Below are 16,774 nucleotides of genomic sequence, written 5' to 3' on the forward strand. Positions count from 1 at the left end.
CTGGGAGTTAGAGTCCACACATCTGAAAGGTGCCAAGGTTGAGAATACTTAAGTAGTACAGGACTTTCTTCTTACAGCTTTCTGTACTGATCAAGTACACCCCTCAACTGACCACTGACATTCAGGCTACGTATTTTGTGTATTTTAAATCTCTTAATTTTGTATCTGTACTGAACTGATCACAAATGCTGGAGAAGTCTTATGGCCTTCTGATCAATTTTTAAATTGGGCACATTTACAATTAAGGCAGCCTGAAAATGTAGACAGTTGTTTGGGAATGGTGTGTACCTATTCTTTGTATGTCTTCTCTACAATACTTGTTCAGTATGTATCTACTACAGACAAAACAATTGATTGCAACCAGAAATGCAATACGCTTGATAGGAAATACCTCTACAGGTGCGAAGAGGTTGGTGACAATGTCCTGCAAAAAACTTCCTATACTGAATTGTTACAATTGGCCTTTTTGTGTTTTATGTACCATACTTCAGGGTAAGGTACTTGAAAAACTTCTGTTTGATCAGGTCCAGAATGTATACCATCAAATCTCAATCAAGCCATGGTTTACTTTAAGAGTTGTTGAATAAGCCAAGATGGCTGGGTTCACATATTATTTGTCTATAAACCACGTTTTATAAATAAAAATTGAGACCCAGTTTGGTATAGTGGTTAAGGCATCAGTCGAGAAACCCGGAGACTCTGAGTTCTAGTCCCACCTTAGACACAAAGCAGCTGGTTGACCTTGGGCCAGTCCCTTTCTCTCAGCCCTAGGAAGCAGGCAATGGCAAACCACTTTTGAAAAACCTTTCCAAGAAAACTGCAGGGATCTGTCCAAGTAGCCTCTGAGAATTGGACACGATTGATTGAATGGATAGATAGATGATAGATAAAAATAAATGGGTAGATTCACACAAAACACTAAACCATAACCAAACAAATCATACATTATGATCTAGCAGGATGCATGAATCTAGTGAAAAAAGAACAGTTGGATTTTTCAAACTTGAGGTTCTATACACTTGTAAAGATAATTGCATGATGGAAAAGAGAAATTAGGATTGCAAGTGATTTTACTTTGGATAACAACAGAAGTTCTGCTTTTCTTAACTAATAATACAACAAAAATAAGGAATATTAGAAGAATTCAGATGTTTTAGTGTTTATTCATTGCAGAGGTTGTCTAAAATTTGAAATGAGGCACCATCAGGAGATACATTTTTTAATTAAATAGTTAAGCAAAACCGTGATCTATCTGTTAATTGTTTGCAATGCAAAGAAAAAAATGCTTACGCGGAAGAACCAGAGATTTTGACTGTTCTCCTCCATGCCCCTCCTTGAAAAACAAGTCTGCAAAGGCCACGTAGCAACTTCAGTGTATCAGATCGCAGATAAAAACATGCAGAATTGCAGCACCATTTCTTCGCGATATCCGCATTGTTTATCCTCTTGTCTTTAGATGGCGCTCTTCCTTTATCCTTGCGGCTATGCGTGGTAATAGGGTTACTCTTCGAAAACTCTTATCTCACAGACGGCGGACTAAACCACCTTCTAAAGAGAATAGGGGGGTATCCCTTCAGGAAAAGAGTCCACTGTTTACATTCTTTCGTTCCTCTCTGCGAAGCGTCGAATTTTATGTAGAATAGAAGAAAGGTAAGCTACAGGTAGCATAGCGAACGGGTTTGGTGTCGCTGAGCTCCATTCTTCCTGTCTCCCCTCTTTCGAGTACTCAATGGGATGTGCTTGCAGGGCGCTTTGAATTTTGGCGCGGAAGGAAGCAGCTTGGAATCAGAGGACCTTCCACGCCTTTTTTTAATCCCCCACGTTTACTCCCCCTCCTACCCTCACGAGACGGGGCGCTTCGGAACTTTTGGAAGGAGTGCGCGTGCGACAGGTGGCGCTGGGGGAGGGGCGCTTGTGGAGCCTCCCGATTGCGGCTCGTTGCATTTCGGGGTTAGGGGCTCAGAGCTGCTCAAGGATCATCAGTAAAAGTACTCTTTGGGAGTCTCTCTGCCGGACAGTAGGAGGCAGTGGTACTTGAGGGACGGAGGCGAGGGGCCATGCCTGCTTTTTGGCTGCCTCTCCTGGGTCTCTTCCAGGTGGTAGGGAAGAAATCTGGTTCAGGCTTCTGGGGTGGTGCTTTCCTGTACCTTCCTTCCCCTGCTGAGGGGAGAGAGTGGGTCAATTCAAACGAAAATCCCTTCTTTGTTAACTGACACACACCCCCTTTGAAGCTGGGGTGAAATAACCTGGGTATTTGCAACCAGCTTCAGCATGCACCTATGCACAGGTAGAAAGCTGGTGCCTTGGGGTGCACACCCCTCCCCCTGTTCCCCATTAAAGGTGATGGGTGGTGTCGGTAAGAATCTGGCCCCCTGAAGAATGGCATGCACCCATCAGTAGAATTACAGCTGAATTCAGACTCTTAGATTGACTTGTTCCAGGGATGGTCTGAACACATCTACTTCAAAGCATCACCAGACTTTCTTGGCCAGGCTTAAATGAGAGTTTGCTTGGGACATAGCCAAGTTAATTTGGGAAGGTGTAAGGTTGGAATAAAGATTTTACAGTCATCTGGTTGGAGGATTCATGAATGTAAAGAAATAATAGAGGGGTGTATCTACTTAAGGTCATTTTCCTCTTTTGTTTGTTTCTCTAGTGAGAAGATGCCAAAGAGAAAAGCAAAAACAGATTTCAAAAAGAAAGTAAGTGGTGTTGTTTTTTTTAAATGTGAATAGGCGTTCACAGGTTCTGTTAAGTTATTTTTAATGCAGAACCTTGGGTTGATACAGGTGTAGGAATTCTATAAAGTTTATTTAATTCTTGAGCCATTTTACTTTTGCTATAAAGGTAACTGACTTTCTAACTGCAGAACATCAGGCCATCAATTTTTGTGATGTAGTTTGGAGTAGGGCTGCTCAGTGCTTTGCACTCAATCTCCAAAAGATGCTTTGGAATGTGAACGTTAATGGAATCACATGTTTTCCTGGGATTATGCAGCAGCTGCAGAGAGAAACTCCATGATTTCAGGAACATATATCTATTATCTGCTCTAAAATATTAACAAGTGCTATGTGCACAGCTCTAGATGGTAGTACTACATATGGCCCCTGCTAACTTTTTCTTTTTTTAATTTAATTTGCACTTATTACATATTTGTAATACCCCCATAAATATTTAATTTTCTCTTTACTGGCTTTCTGAAGAGCTTAGACATGTAGTTATGCTTTATTAACATTTCTATGCTAATCCAGTATTTCTATTTTTTAAATTGTAATAAATCTCAATAAATTTTATATAACTACTTTCCTTGCAGGGACATCAAGCCAAGCTGGACCCTCACAGTAAATTGCTTTCACCTGAGGAGCCAGATGTCTCAAGTATATTGAAAATTCCTGGAACTGGGCAAACAGAGGAAACTGATGACTTGTTTGGTTAGTTATTGTATTTTATTTTTTTAAGATGTTCATATATAGTTATTAGGATTGTCTGTTTCTGATTGGCAGACTGGGTAGCCACCTGCATTCTGAATTATTGTTTTTGCTGACTGATGTTGGGTTTTGTATTTCCTCTAAGTGGCCAGGAGTCATGCTGACCTAGTAAATAAAAATACTTGTAATAAATAAATATTTAATAAGATATTATTCCAAGCTGCAATTTGTAGATAGTAACTGTTCTGAGATGTGTGTGGATTGGTGGAATACAGAATGAAAATGTGATTGTCTTACATTTCTAATAAGGAAGTTACATACATACATACATACATATTACAATGTTTAGTACATGTTTATAAATGTACTTGTTTAATTGTATATATACAGAATGATCAAATATATTATAGAATCCTACCAAGATAGCTACAGCATATGAACTAGTTTAGCGTTAATCAGCAACTGAATAATAAAAGAAATTGCTGTTTTATAACAGGAAGTTTAAATAATATACCTGAATGTGATATTAAAAATTAACATTGGCAAATTGCAAACTCTATAATGAAACCTTTCAGATTTTGCTTATTTGGAAGTGGAAACACTGGCCACACGGATTGCTATTTGTTAGTCATTGCTTTGTACATCTTCCAGTTGCTCTAGCAACAAAGGCATCTCTTACACTGGAGACCTTTGAGTAGGTCCCAGCTGTTCAAGTAGTGCTCTTCACAAGGCTGGAGGAGCTCCCCTCATCAAACAGGTCAGCATTGTTGGCTGTAAACAGCTTAATGTCTAGTCTAGTGTTTCTCAACCTTGGCTGGCTAGGAAATTCTGGGAATTGAAGTCCATACATCTTAAAGTTGCCAAGGTTGAGAAACACTGGTCTTGTCTCTGGAATCCTTGAGGGTAAATGCCAGACTGAGTAGCAGTTTCCTGAAGCCACTGCCTCCCTTCTGCACCACCACAGTCCCTGTTTTCCCAGTTAGAGACAGGCATAGCATGTGTCACCTTCACCCACTGTAAGATGTTCATATTAGCAGTACCTTTTACTGAGGTCTAGTGGTTAAGGTGCTGGGCTAGAAACCTGGAGACTGTGAGTTTTAGTCCCGCCTTAGGCATGAAAGCCAACTGGGTGACCTTGGGCCAGTTACTCTCTCTCAGCCCAACTCACCTCACAGGGTTGTTGTTGTGGGGAAAATAGGAGGAGGAAGGAGTATTAGGTATGTTTGCTGCCTTGAGTTACTTATAAAAATAATAAAGGCGGGGCAGAAAATAAATAAATAAATAAAGTCTGCTCTATTCCAGAAGCACAGACTTTTTGGGACAGTGTCCAACATTTGCAGGGACTTGCACATCCCTCATCATAAACATTTTCTTCCCTTAATTTGTCCTAATGCCTATTCTTAAATCCTGCCAACTATGCCAGGGCTAAAAAAGTTTAGCCCTTACACCGAGGGCTAAAAATTCTACTCTCACTTTCACCCAACCAGCATACCTACTCGCTCAATGTCTAGCTGGCCAAACTAGGTCTGAACTCCAGAATAATCAAGGTGGGATATCAACCTTGCATGGTAACTTGTTCTGTGTGATTGCTTCAGAGAACTATAGTTACCAAACATTTTTATACAAGGCTTGTTGCATGTTGGTGTTTTTTTCATCCATCCTAATATCTTCCTTCTGAGTGGCATTGCTTCATCCATTTCACACAGGAACTGTTGTTTTGAGATCTTCTGTTGTGGGAAATGTTGGGTCTTCTTAATTGTTAACTAGTTTTTTTCCCCCCTAGATCACCCTTTACATAGCACTGCGGTGTCTGCTTATGAGGAAGTGGAAGGGGCTGGGAATGGGAACGATCACTATTCAACACTAGATGAGTCTACCAGCAGTTTATCTGACTCAGAGCCCCCAAAGAAAAATACAAAAAAACGGTATTCCAGAAATAAGTTTGAAGACATTTTTTTCTGTTTAATATTTTCTCTAGACTGATTTTATATGTACACATGAATTTATTAGTGTGCCTTACTATATACAAGCCATGCTAACTTAAGCTAGCTATTAGCCACTAATACAACTCCATTTTAACTCACTGAAGCTACGGTATGTCATACAAATAGACAAGGGACTAACTAAATCCCTGACGAATGCACATTTGTGACCATATATTCTTTTTATAGTATGACATACATACCACTGAATTACCATTCTTTAGCACTACTAACAATATTGCTTACTCCTTGTTTTTCTTATTGTAAATATTTATCTGGCAATAGCATATGGATCTCTTTGGGCCATCAGTGAAATTGTTTAGACAATATAATACTGCAAAAAAGAAGACACTAACAAGTTTCCATTTCAGGGTTTAAAATTCCATGATAAAATATATTCTAGTATTTTTACATTTTCTAGGAAAAGTCACCACACCTTGAAAACAATAGTGAGAATTGAAGATTCAGAAGAGGAATCTTCAGTAAAGGACAAGGTATGTAAAAGATTTAGATAATACCTTTTCCAATTTATTGGTGGTAAAATACAATCTATTATAGACAGATGTTTAAAACATAATAGTTTACACTTATTTCAGTTATTACTATAATTGGTAATAGTTAAAATTCCATGACTCAAAACTGCAAGCAAAACCAATTTAACTGTTTTCTAGTTAAAATTTCAGGCCAGCAGAGTTCACAACCAATGATCTTACTGTTCCTACTTGATATGTGGTTTAATGCCATGTGAGATTCTTATAATTTCTTATGTTGGCACTGTTTCTCTTAAACATACTCATCCCAGACTAGTGAATGCCATACTTGTAAATCTTTTGTATGCTCAAAAATCTGGTGCATCATTTTATATGTCCTGGGAAAATAATAAGTCTATGCTAGCAGGTAACTGGTGTGGGAAATTACATTGGGTAAAAATAATTAACAAAACAGCAAAGATTCTTGAAGAATCCTTTAATTAAAATTATTGTATGCATATCTGTTTATCAATGTTATTAATTTCAGCATAATAATTCCTAATAATTACCTTTATGCAAATAACTTCTTAGATAGAAATATTCAATATGGATGTTTAAAATTTTGTATTACTCAACATTACAAATGTATGAATATGTACACATAAATTATTGTTGGTACTGTTTCTGTTTTACTATTGTACTTTCTGGGGGAGGCCTTAGGTGATTTGTTCTAATGTTTTATTGATCACTAAATCTTTAAATATAGTTTGTAAAAAAAAATAATCTTTTCTGTGCTCCATATATATCAGTTCTAAGAGTCTTCATTATGAAAATGAAGCAATCAGCACATACCTCAAGCTGATTATTAAAAAACTGCATTGTTATTCAAAAGAGGCCACTAGTTGCAGGAATATTTTTTTTTCAAATTAGTTTTGCTGTGGTTTTTGCTGTAGAGTATCTATTCAAAGTTAATGGGGTGTTGTTGCAAGAAAGCATATAAATGTCCTCTGACTCTGTATTCCTTGTATTTCCTATAGGTGTTATGAGAATTAACTAGAATTTTAAACAGTGTATATCTAGACAAAGTGTGTAGTTTGCCTAAGTCTGATACAGGCTGATCCTGCCAAATGAGATAACATAATTTCCTACAATATATTCTTCAACTTTGTCATAATAGATACCCAAGAAAAAGGCTCAGTCCCATGTAAATAAGAATGTTTTACCAGAAAGGGAGACAGATTGTCCAGGTAAGTTGTTTTATCTCTCTCCAGAGCTCTAGACTATGATTTTTCAATTCTATGTAGTATCAGGAGTCCTGCTAATCTTGATTTTTATAGTAACTGAGTGAAACAGTAGGTCTTAGCATTTCATATGCCCCAATTTAAATTGTACATCTTTGGGAAGCATGGATAGATTTGGATCCATAATAACAAAATCTATTAATACCCTGTTGTCTGCTTCATTTAGTTTCAAAAAAAGTTTCAAAAAGGCCAAAAAAAGGTACCAGACGTCTTACCAAACAAAAAGTTGTTTTGAATGAGCTTGAGAAGATAACAGCAGAATACAAGTAAGCATCTTTTCTTATGACTGAGAATTTCATTTTCACTGAAAACTCTTGTTGTTGTTTATTCATTCAGTCGCTTCTGACTCTTCGTGACTTCATGGACCAGCCCACGCCAGAGCTTCCTGTCGGTCGTCAACACCCCCAGCTCCCCCAGGGACGAGTCCGATACCTCTAGAATATCATCTATCCATCTTGCCCTTGGTTGGCCCCCCTTCCTTTTGCCTTCCACTCTCCCTAGCATCAGCATCTTCTCCAGGGTGTCCTGTCTTCTCATGATGTGGCCAAAGTATTTCAGTTTTGCCTTTAATATCATTCCTTCAAGTGAGCAGTCTGGCTTTATTTCCTGGAGGATGGACTGGTTTGATCTTCTGGCAGTCCAAGGCACTCTCAGAATTTTCCTCCAACACCACAGTTCAAAAGCATCTATCTTCCTTCTCTCAGCCTTCCTTATGGCCCAGCCATATGTTACTACTGGGAGCACCATTGCTTTAACTATGCGGACCTTTGTTGTCAGTGTGACGTCTCTGCTCTTAACTATTTTATCGAGATTTGTCATTGCTCTTCTCCCAAGGATTAAGCGTCTTCTGATTTCCTGACTGCAGTCAGCATCTGCAGTAATCTTCGCACCTAGAAATACAAAGTCTTTCACTGCTTCTACATTTTCTCCCTCTATTTGCCAGTTATCAATCAAGCTGGTTGCCATAATCTTGGGGTTTTTTTTGAGGTTTAGCTGCAAGCCAGCTTTTGCACTTTCTTCTTTCACCTTCATCATAAGGCTCCTCAGTTCCTCTTCACTTTCAGCCATCAAAGTGGTATCATCTGCATATCTGAGATTGTTAATGTCTCTTCCAGCAATTTTAACTCCAGCCTTGGATTTCTCAAGCCCAGCACATTGCATGATGTGTTTTGCATACAAGTTGAATAGGTAGGGTGAGAGTATACAACCCTGCCGTACTCCTTTCCCAATCTTAAACCAGTCCGTTGTTCCGTGGTCTGTTCTTACTGTTGCTACTTGGTCGTTATACAGATTCTTCAGGAGGCAGACAAGATGACTTGGTAGCCCCATACCATTGAGAACTTGCCACAATGTGTTATGGTCCACACAGTCAAAGGCTTTAGAATAGTCAATAAAACAGAAATAGATGTTTTTCTGAAACTCCCTGGCTTTTTCCATTATCCAGCGGATATTGGCAATTTGGTCCCTAGTTCCTCTGCCTTTTCTAAAGCCAGCTTGTACATCTGGCAATTCTCGTTCCATGAATTGCTGAAGTCTACCTTGCAGGATCTTGAGCATTACCTTACTGGCATGTGAAATGAGTGCCACTGTTCGATAGTTTGAACATTCTTTAGTGTTTCCCTTTTTTGGTATGGGGATATAAGTTGATTTTTTCCAATCTGATGGCCATTCTTATGTTTTCCAAATTTGCTGGCATATAGCATGCATTACCTTGACAGTATCATCTTGCAAACTCTGAAAACTCTGCTGTGATATTAAACGTAACATGTAATTCAATCTGCTTTTTCACTTTTATAAATTGGAATCAATGCAATTGTGCTGTTTAGAGATACTGCAAAGCATAAGTATTACATTGTTTTGAATAGTTGCCTTTTTTCTGAAAAATTATGTGCCATAGCAAATTGTAAATATCTATTTAAGATATTATTATTTTATCATCATCATCTGGATGCTCAGCAGGAGGCAGCAAGTGGCTTTTTTCAGGTTTAAGTAGGTTTGAGCCTCGTTACTACTTAAACAGGAGACCTCCAGAGGATATCAATGCTCCATGCAAGTTGGGAAATTGGGAAAAAAAAAAAATCCCAGAAGGCAGCAGGAGTTACGTAATATCAGAATTATTGTAGGAATCATGCTGACTAGCAGCAGAAGTGCAAACCTAAGAATGATAATTGAAATCTTCAGCATTGGAACTTATGGTAACATTTTTTAATAGGAAAATTTTAGGTACTTGGCATTGCTGTCTAACTATTGACCATTAGTAGGATAAAATTCAGTGGCTAGAAATTGCACCTTTTAATGTACAAATTTGTTTAATATGTTTGTTTAAGCATAGATTTGTTTTATCATGAAGTGTATGTATTGTTTCAGACAAGAAGTGAAGCTGGAGAAATATAGAAAAGTTATTGATAAATTTCATACCGGTTTCAAAGATCAACTCACCAACACTGTACGTACAGGTATTGATTGAGGGAAATTCTGCATTTTGGAAATGTTGCAGGGGAGAATTAAAGAGGAACTACCAAAATAACCTATTTACTGCTTAGTGGAAAAGGAATGCTAATTAAATATATCTGGGTGGCCATGGAATATTATACAGCAGGGCATTGGTGACTGGAACCAATGCTGTAATACTGTTGCAAAACTCATGTGTATGGTAGAATAGTTAATAAATTGAAAATAAATGTGTTGTAATTTGGAAGCAAGGCTTAGACAAATCTGTATAGCAGCCTTTCTCAATCTTTTGACCCTGGAGGAACCCTTGAAATATTTTTCAGGCCTCAGGGAACCCTTGCACATTCAGGCTCAAATAGAGGCCACAAGTTACAAAATTATTATATTTGTTTCATGTGTAGGCCTTATATATGCATTAACAGTGTTCTTAAAATAAAAATAAAGAATGAAACTTACCTCTTTAATGTGAAGTCGCCCGAATTTGAAATAATGTTTTAAATAAATTGTGATCTCCCAGGGAACCCCTAGTGACCTCTCACAGAACCCTAGGGTTCCATGGAACCCTGGCTGAGAAACCCTGCTCTATAGCAAGCACTGGAGAATAAATATATTGGAAATTAATCTAACACTTGATTAAAAATCCAGAAATTTGAAAAAGCATCCACGAAGGAGAAAAACTAGGCAATGAAAAAATTCGGTTGCAGCATTTTCTTTTTATTATATGTAACAATTCTCTTTGAATTATCCATACTGACTTCTATTCCTTGCATTACATCCAGCCAGGTCCTATCACTTTTATTCCAATTTAGATAGAAACTAAAAAAGGATAAAATTAGATATGTGGAAAGCCAAAAACATTTAAAATGCTGGCAGTTTTCTTGGAATTAAATAAGCTTCTGATTATTAGAAAAAATGAATTTTACTAATCTCAATCTCATAATCTCATTTATTGTAATGTATTATTTATCAAGAAGTTATGCCATATCATTAATGTGTGAATGTTTTAATTAGACTGCAGATGCTGAGAAACTGAAAAATATAAAATTGAAGCAAATAAAGGTAAACTGGCCTGTGTATCTTCTTTTAAACTGTATGGATTTTCTCCGAGTCCTATAGTCCATATAAATATTGGATTAGGACGTTCATCCTGCAATTTAAGTATCCAAGTGCAATATTTGTTATTTTATGGGTAAAAGTATTTGAAATTGGAAGGTTGATGGTTTTTTGTTTGCTTTTAAAAAAAAACTATACTCTTTATTTTTTTAACAAAACAATCTTTAATCTTAAGTATAAAATATAAGTATTTTTATTTTTTTTTATTTATCAACAGTCACTGGTTTAACAATGAATTCACTGTTATAATATGAGCAATACAAGAGATATCACAGAATCTTTTCCATAGTAACGCATATTGCTGCATCCTTTGATTAGGAGAGAATACTGCCTTTTCTAAAACATATAAATTATACATTTACAACAACCATTCCTTGAAATCTGGAATAATACAACTTTTCCAATTTCTTAATATAATTCTTTTTGCCACCCTCCAGGTGTTTTGTTTGCATTTTGTTTTATTTTTGAGAATCAGTTTAATTATCTGTTAGCAGTCCTGTTCTTTGAAGGGGCTGTCTAAAAAACTACCTTTTAGTGGACAATATTTAAAGAAATAGGAAATACCTATATAAAATTCTGTCACTTCAAATTAGGCACTATTCCACTAGGATAGGATAGGATAGGATAGGATAGGATAGGGCGCAATGGCTCAGTGGTTAAGATGCCAGGCTTGTCGATCGGAAGGTTGCAAGTTCGGCAGTTCGAGACCCGAGTGCCACGAGATGGAGTGAGCTCCTGCACTCACCCCAGTTCTTGCCAACCTAGCAATTGGAAAACATGCAAATGCAAGTAGATAAATAGGTACCGCTTCGGTGGGATGGTAACAGCGTTCCGTGCCTGTCGTGCCAGCCACACGACCACAGAAGCATCTTCAGACAGCGCTGGCTCTTCAGCTAAGAAACAGATGAGCACCGCCCCCTAGAGTTGGACACGACTGTGCAGGGGAAACCTTTACCTTTACTACTAGAATAGAATATGTTCTCTCCTTTATATGGGACAATGAACTTGACAAACACAATTTGAAGGTTCCACGCATACTACGTTCCTCAGCTCTATATGTGTATATTTACATGTTCTAAAATTATGTTGACTCCAAAAAGGGATTTTTCCCACCCAGTGGTCACACTTAGGTTTTGAAATACCCTGCCTATGGAAAATCACTTAGTACTTACTAGTAGTCTTTCTCAGGTTCAGTGTGAACATTTTGAGGAATGACTTCCACTGTTAGTGATTTTAGGGAACAAAGCTGATGGATTTTACTGTTGTTCCTTTTGACTTCGACTTTGTATTCTCTGTTAAGCATAACATAGTGCATTTTTATTTTATTTAGAATTATGTAAGTGTAGGTTGTATTTCATTGTTCTTAATGAGAAAGACAGGATATACATATTTTGAATAATCTCTTTATCTCTTATTACATAGCAGTTAAATTATAGTTCTGTGAAATATTCAGTGCTAAGGCAACCTGCAGTTGATTAAGACCAAGAGAGAGTATTGAAGAAATTAAGTTCCAAATAGTCTTGCTTCTTCATAAGATTTTAACTTAAAATCTTAAATGTTATAATAATCTGTCTATATTTTAAAGTGGCAATGGCAATGATGATATGCAGTATTAAAAGCTATAACTATTAAGGATTTAAGGATTTTCGTACTTAACATTTATTTTCTGGCATTACAGATGGTCAGAAAGACAAATAAGAAAAGACGACGTTTGATAGAAATTAAAGACGAACTACTTAGGTATGTTCTTGGTAACCTTGCAATTAAGTTTTAGATTCAGTTATCACTGAATCTTAAAATCCTGTTTTATGCCAATCCAGTGATATGCTTATCTTTCCCTACCCTAGCAAGTATTTCAGTTTTGATCAAAATGTAGACATAAAGCTCCAACTGACTTTGATACTTATCTCAGATGTCCTGTAGCAACTGTGCTGCATTAAATCACGTTCCAGATATGCATCTGAGAGCTGTAGCTGCAAATTTATGAACATGGTAAAGATTTCTTCAAAACGAAAAGAGGAGCATTAACTAAATTCCGGATGCTTCCTCTAGATAGGTTTCCAACAGTATAATCAGCTTCTCTCTGGCAAAATTCATTCCTTTCTATTGCAGTATTATTTCTAGATTTATTTCCATTTTGCAAGTATGAAAACACTGACAATATTCATGTAAGAAAATATGTGTTTGCTTTATTAAGCTGCTTTTTGAAATAGGTAACTGGTTGGCATCTGTGGACCTCAGACATTCCTTTTAGGTCTGTGCAGCATTTTGCATATTGACTTTAGAATCTATCAGATTGATCCCTTCTCCCCTTGTGACCATTTAGATCAGTGTTTCTCAACCTTGGCAACTTCAAGATGTGTGGACTTCAACTCCCAGAATTCCCCAGCCAGCATGCTGGTTGGGGAATTCTGGGAGTTGAACTCCACACATCCTGAAGTTGCCAAGGTTGAGAAACACTGACATAGGTTATCACTTGAATGATAATCATAATAACCTTCCTAAATGCATATAGAAATAAGCAAGTTTGTGCTGCCAACACTTGTGCTACCTGGTATTTTTGACGGGATGAAAGATGAAACTGAAGAGACTAGTTTCATACAGAAGTAGGTGATCCAGACACTGCTTGCAAGCCCCCAGCAGACTTGAGTCTGTGCATAAAAATGGGAACAAAATGGTGGATCTTAAGCAGTATTTTATTTTCTTTCTGCTTTTCAAAAATCAACATGAACATAAGAATAATTTCCCCCAACTCCCTGAAATTGCACTGCCAGCATGTGGTATCTCACATGAAATTAAAGGAAAGCTTACCAAAATTTGATGCTCAGACATTTATTTTTGCTAGAAATGAGCCAGAACTGAAGAAGCTAAAGAAAGAATACAGTAAACTAAAAGAAAAAATATCCTGTCTCAGGAACGCAGTTCAGTTTATCAAAGATTTAAAGAGTCTTCAGCAAATGAATGATGAGAAGGAAAACTCACAAGAAAAACTAGTAGTAAGTACCTATTTAATGGCTTTACACTCTGTAGCTGTTAATTGCTCTCTAATTGGGTTATTGTGATTTTTTAAAAAGTTACATTTTAGATTGTGATTTTGTTCCAGAAATGCTTGGAAGAATCACAGCTGTAGCTACCATTTCTTATCCTTCAAATGCTAATCTGTGCATATTTGAGATAGACCAGTACACATAATTGCTCAGTTCCTAGGAGATGCAGTATTGTTTTTCCAGGTATTTTGGATGTACGACAACATAGAAACTTATTTGAGCGAAGAAAGATAATAGGCAAGTGCCATGTTTCTCCATCCCTGGCATCATGCATATAACATAGCCCCATCTTCACGTATCTTTTCAAGTACAGGTAGTCCTCATCTTACATCCATTCGTTCAGAGACCATTCAAAGTTACAGCGGCAATGAAAAAATGGGCTTATGACTGGTCCTCAAAGTTCTGGCCATCACAGCATCCCCTCAAGTGCCCAGCTTGTGCTTACAATGTTGCAGCAAGCCGTGTCACATGGTTGCCATTTGTGACCTTTCCTGCTGGCTTCCCACAAGCAAAGTCAATGGGGCAGGGAATGTCGCAAGTTGCCCCAATAAGTCACTCCTGATGCTTTTTCTCCTGAAGAGAAGGGATCTTGTACTCTGTAGCCCCGTTTGCCTGCAATCCATAATGTGTGCGCACTCACAGCACATCCCGTTGCCTCTCCAACTTGTCCACCAGCCCCCACCAACCCACCCATGCTCCCTAGCACCCATCAGCAGCAACCCTCCACAGCACCTGCACACACTCCTGTGCTCCTTACCTGGGACTCCCATCTCTTCCCGCTTAACGACCCATGCGTCTTGGGGTTACAACATCAACCAGGACTGCTGGAATTGCCGTCACTAAGCCACATGGTCAAGTGACGTCACCCTTTACAACTGCATTGCTGAGCAATGGCAATCCAGGTCCCAATTGCTGTCACAACCCAAGGACTACCTGTATCTGAAAAATGGCCTCTTTGAATGTAAATGGGTGCACATTTCAGTATTCAGTATTGAAATGTATATGCTGCTTTATAAGATCCATGCAGAATGATTCTCAGAGCAACATTTATTTTCATATAATCATTTGTTGCATATAATAACATGGCTGACAATATCCTTATGGGAATGTATGGCAATTGGTATAGCCAAATTTGATGTGAAAAAGCAAATGGCATTTTGATGATTTTTGCATTTAGCTTTTAAGTTTTATTGGTCTTCTAAATAAATTGAAAATTCTTCAGGTCATTTCATTTGAATAAAATAATGTTTTCATAGATGGTGCAGTAACTTATTATTTCTGATGTATAAATCTCAAATTAAGTGCAAAATCTTAAGTTAGTTTAGGTTCCTTAAAAATGGTGGCTGAGGAATTAATTTAAACATTATTAACAGCCACTTAACTTGGCCAAAAACCCCAGCTTAGGTAAATCAGGTGAGTTATACAGATATGTGGAATGCTGATATATCCAAGTATAAACAAGGCAAACAATTTTTATTAAAAGTATATTTATTAACAATAAACCTCATGGTAAGATGTTAAGTTCTGTGCAGGATGATACTTATATTCCCTTGAATATAATACACTCTGAATGAAATATAGTCTTGCATATTTTGATAAGGCCTATCCTTCCAGACATGCAGAGATGGGAAAGAATGACATGTCAGAGATGGCCCATAAACTCAATAAGAATTTGGTCAGGATATGAGCCTTCACCACAAAAATCACATGGACATTAATCTTAAGTCCATATATCTTAACTGTCAGGACTGTGGTCTGCCAACTACAGGGGCAAGGAAAATGGAAACGTGTATGTGTGTGCATGCCTTCAAGTCAGCCTTGACTTGCGGCAACTGCCTGGACAAGTTCATCCAGTTTTCTTGGCAATGTTTTTGGAAGTGGTTTGTACTGCCTTCTGCCTTGGACTAAGAGAAAATGAATGGTCCAAAATCACCCAGCTGGCTTTGTGCCTAAATCAGGACTAGAACTCACGGTCTCCTGGTTTCTAGCTTGGTGCCTTAACTAGTACACCAAACTGGCTCTCCAAAAACCTTTACAGGTCTTTAAATCTAGATCAGATTATCCTCAAAGGAACAGAGGAAATAGACGTAAGTAAAGCTACAAAGAATGAAAATAAGAGAACAAAAGGCAGAAAACAAGGAAGAAATGACCATCAAGGAGAAGAGGAACAGAGGCCTAGGAGCACCTAACAGAAATGACAGAGCATTAAAGTGGTAAAAAGAGCATATGCAAAGGAGGATTGTAGTGCTATATCAGTTTGACTTGCAGTGGGAAGGGCTAAAGGCAAGGCAAGGTGAATGTAGTCGTGCTCTTCAGAAACTGAATAATAAATCAGGCCCTAACACTAAGGATTTCTAACATAGAGTTAGTATTTTACAAATTTTTAAACTATGCCTTGTTCTTCTCTTTCTATTCCATAGTATGGCATTTCCAGCCTTCCTGCACTTCTGATGGATTCAAGAAGAATTTTAAGAGCAGAAAGTCACCTTCAAAACATCAATAAAAAATTACAGGAAAGTTTGGGATTGCAAAAAAACAACTAGGTATTCATCATACAAATTATATTCTATGTTACCAGATGTTAATGTTTTGAAATATCAAGTAGGAGCTGAAGCCTGAAAATTGGTAACAGTCTTTTTTTTTTTCAGAGACCTAAATTCCATAAATTCCTTTTGGCAAGTTTACTTGTATATTTAAATATGACTAATTTAAAGAGCAATAAATATTTGTTTAGCAAAGAAAAAATAGTGAGGCAATAAAACAGATCACTGAATCAGAAATACAGTATTTTAGCTGGTCTATTTTGTGTGTGGCAGAAAGTAACCTTTTGACCTATTCTTTCATGAAAGAAGACGAGGGGGAAATCTCTCCAGCAGAGAAATGATCTTGCTATTGTTTAGTTACTTGCAGTAAGGTTTCATGTGGCAAGGCACATGTAGCTGCATGTTGAGTACATAGGCTACTTTCCAAGAAATAAGATGG

At 37.5% G+C, this 16,774-nt stretch overlaps 1 protein-coding gene across 1 annotated transcript; it reads left to right on the forward strand.

Moving 5' to 3' along the window:
- The first annotated feature begins 1,979 nt into the window (after nucleotides 1–1,979).
- CENPU (centromere protein U) lies at nucleotides 1,980–16,572 on the forward strand. Its single transcript, XM_063310821.1, has 12 exons — nucleotides 1,980–2,017; nucleotides 2,657–2,702; nucleotides 3,314–3,431; nucleotides 5,212–5,353; nucleotides 5,832–5,904; nucleotides 7,058–7,127; nucleotides 7,348–7,447; nucleotides 9,549–9,627; nucleotides 10,644–10,691; nucleotides 12,424–12,485; nucleotides 13,591–13,741; nucleotides 16,213–16,572. The coding sequence occupies exons 2-12, from the start codon at nucleotides 2,664–2,666 to the stop codon at nucleotides 16,333–16,335; spliced, it is 1,005 nt and encodes a 334-aa protein (XP_063166891.1). The 5' UTR covers nucleotides 1,980–2,017; nucleotides 2,657–2,663; the 3' UTR covers nucleotides 16,336–16,572.
- The last annotated feature ends 202 nt before the right edge of the window (nucleotides 16,573–16,774 follow it).

Source organism: Candoia aspera, chromosome 8 (assembly GCF_035149785.1).
Source record: "Candoia aspera isolate rCanAsp1 chromosome 8, rCanAsp1.hap2, whole genome shotgun sequence".
Classification (NCBI taxonomy): domain Eukaryota; kingdom Metazoa; phylum Chordata; class Lepidosauria; order Squamata; family Boidae; genus Candoia; species Candoia aspera.

Excerpts from the sequence above, each read along its gene's own strand:
- CENPU (XM_063310821.1), top strand. The coding sequence starts at position 2,664 with ATGCCAAAGAGAAAAGCAAAAACAGATTTCAAAAAGAAA. Across the intron at positions 5,905-7,057 it reads AATCTTCAGTAAAGGACAAG|ATACCCAAGAAAAAGGCTCA; the intron begins GTATGTAAAAGA and ends TTGTCATAATAG. Across the intron at positions 13,742-16,212 it reads ACTCACAAGAAAAACTAGTA|TATGGCATTTCCAGCCTTCC; the intron begins GTAAGTACCTAT and ends TCTATTCCATAG.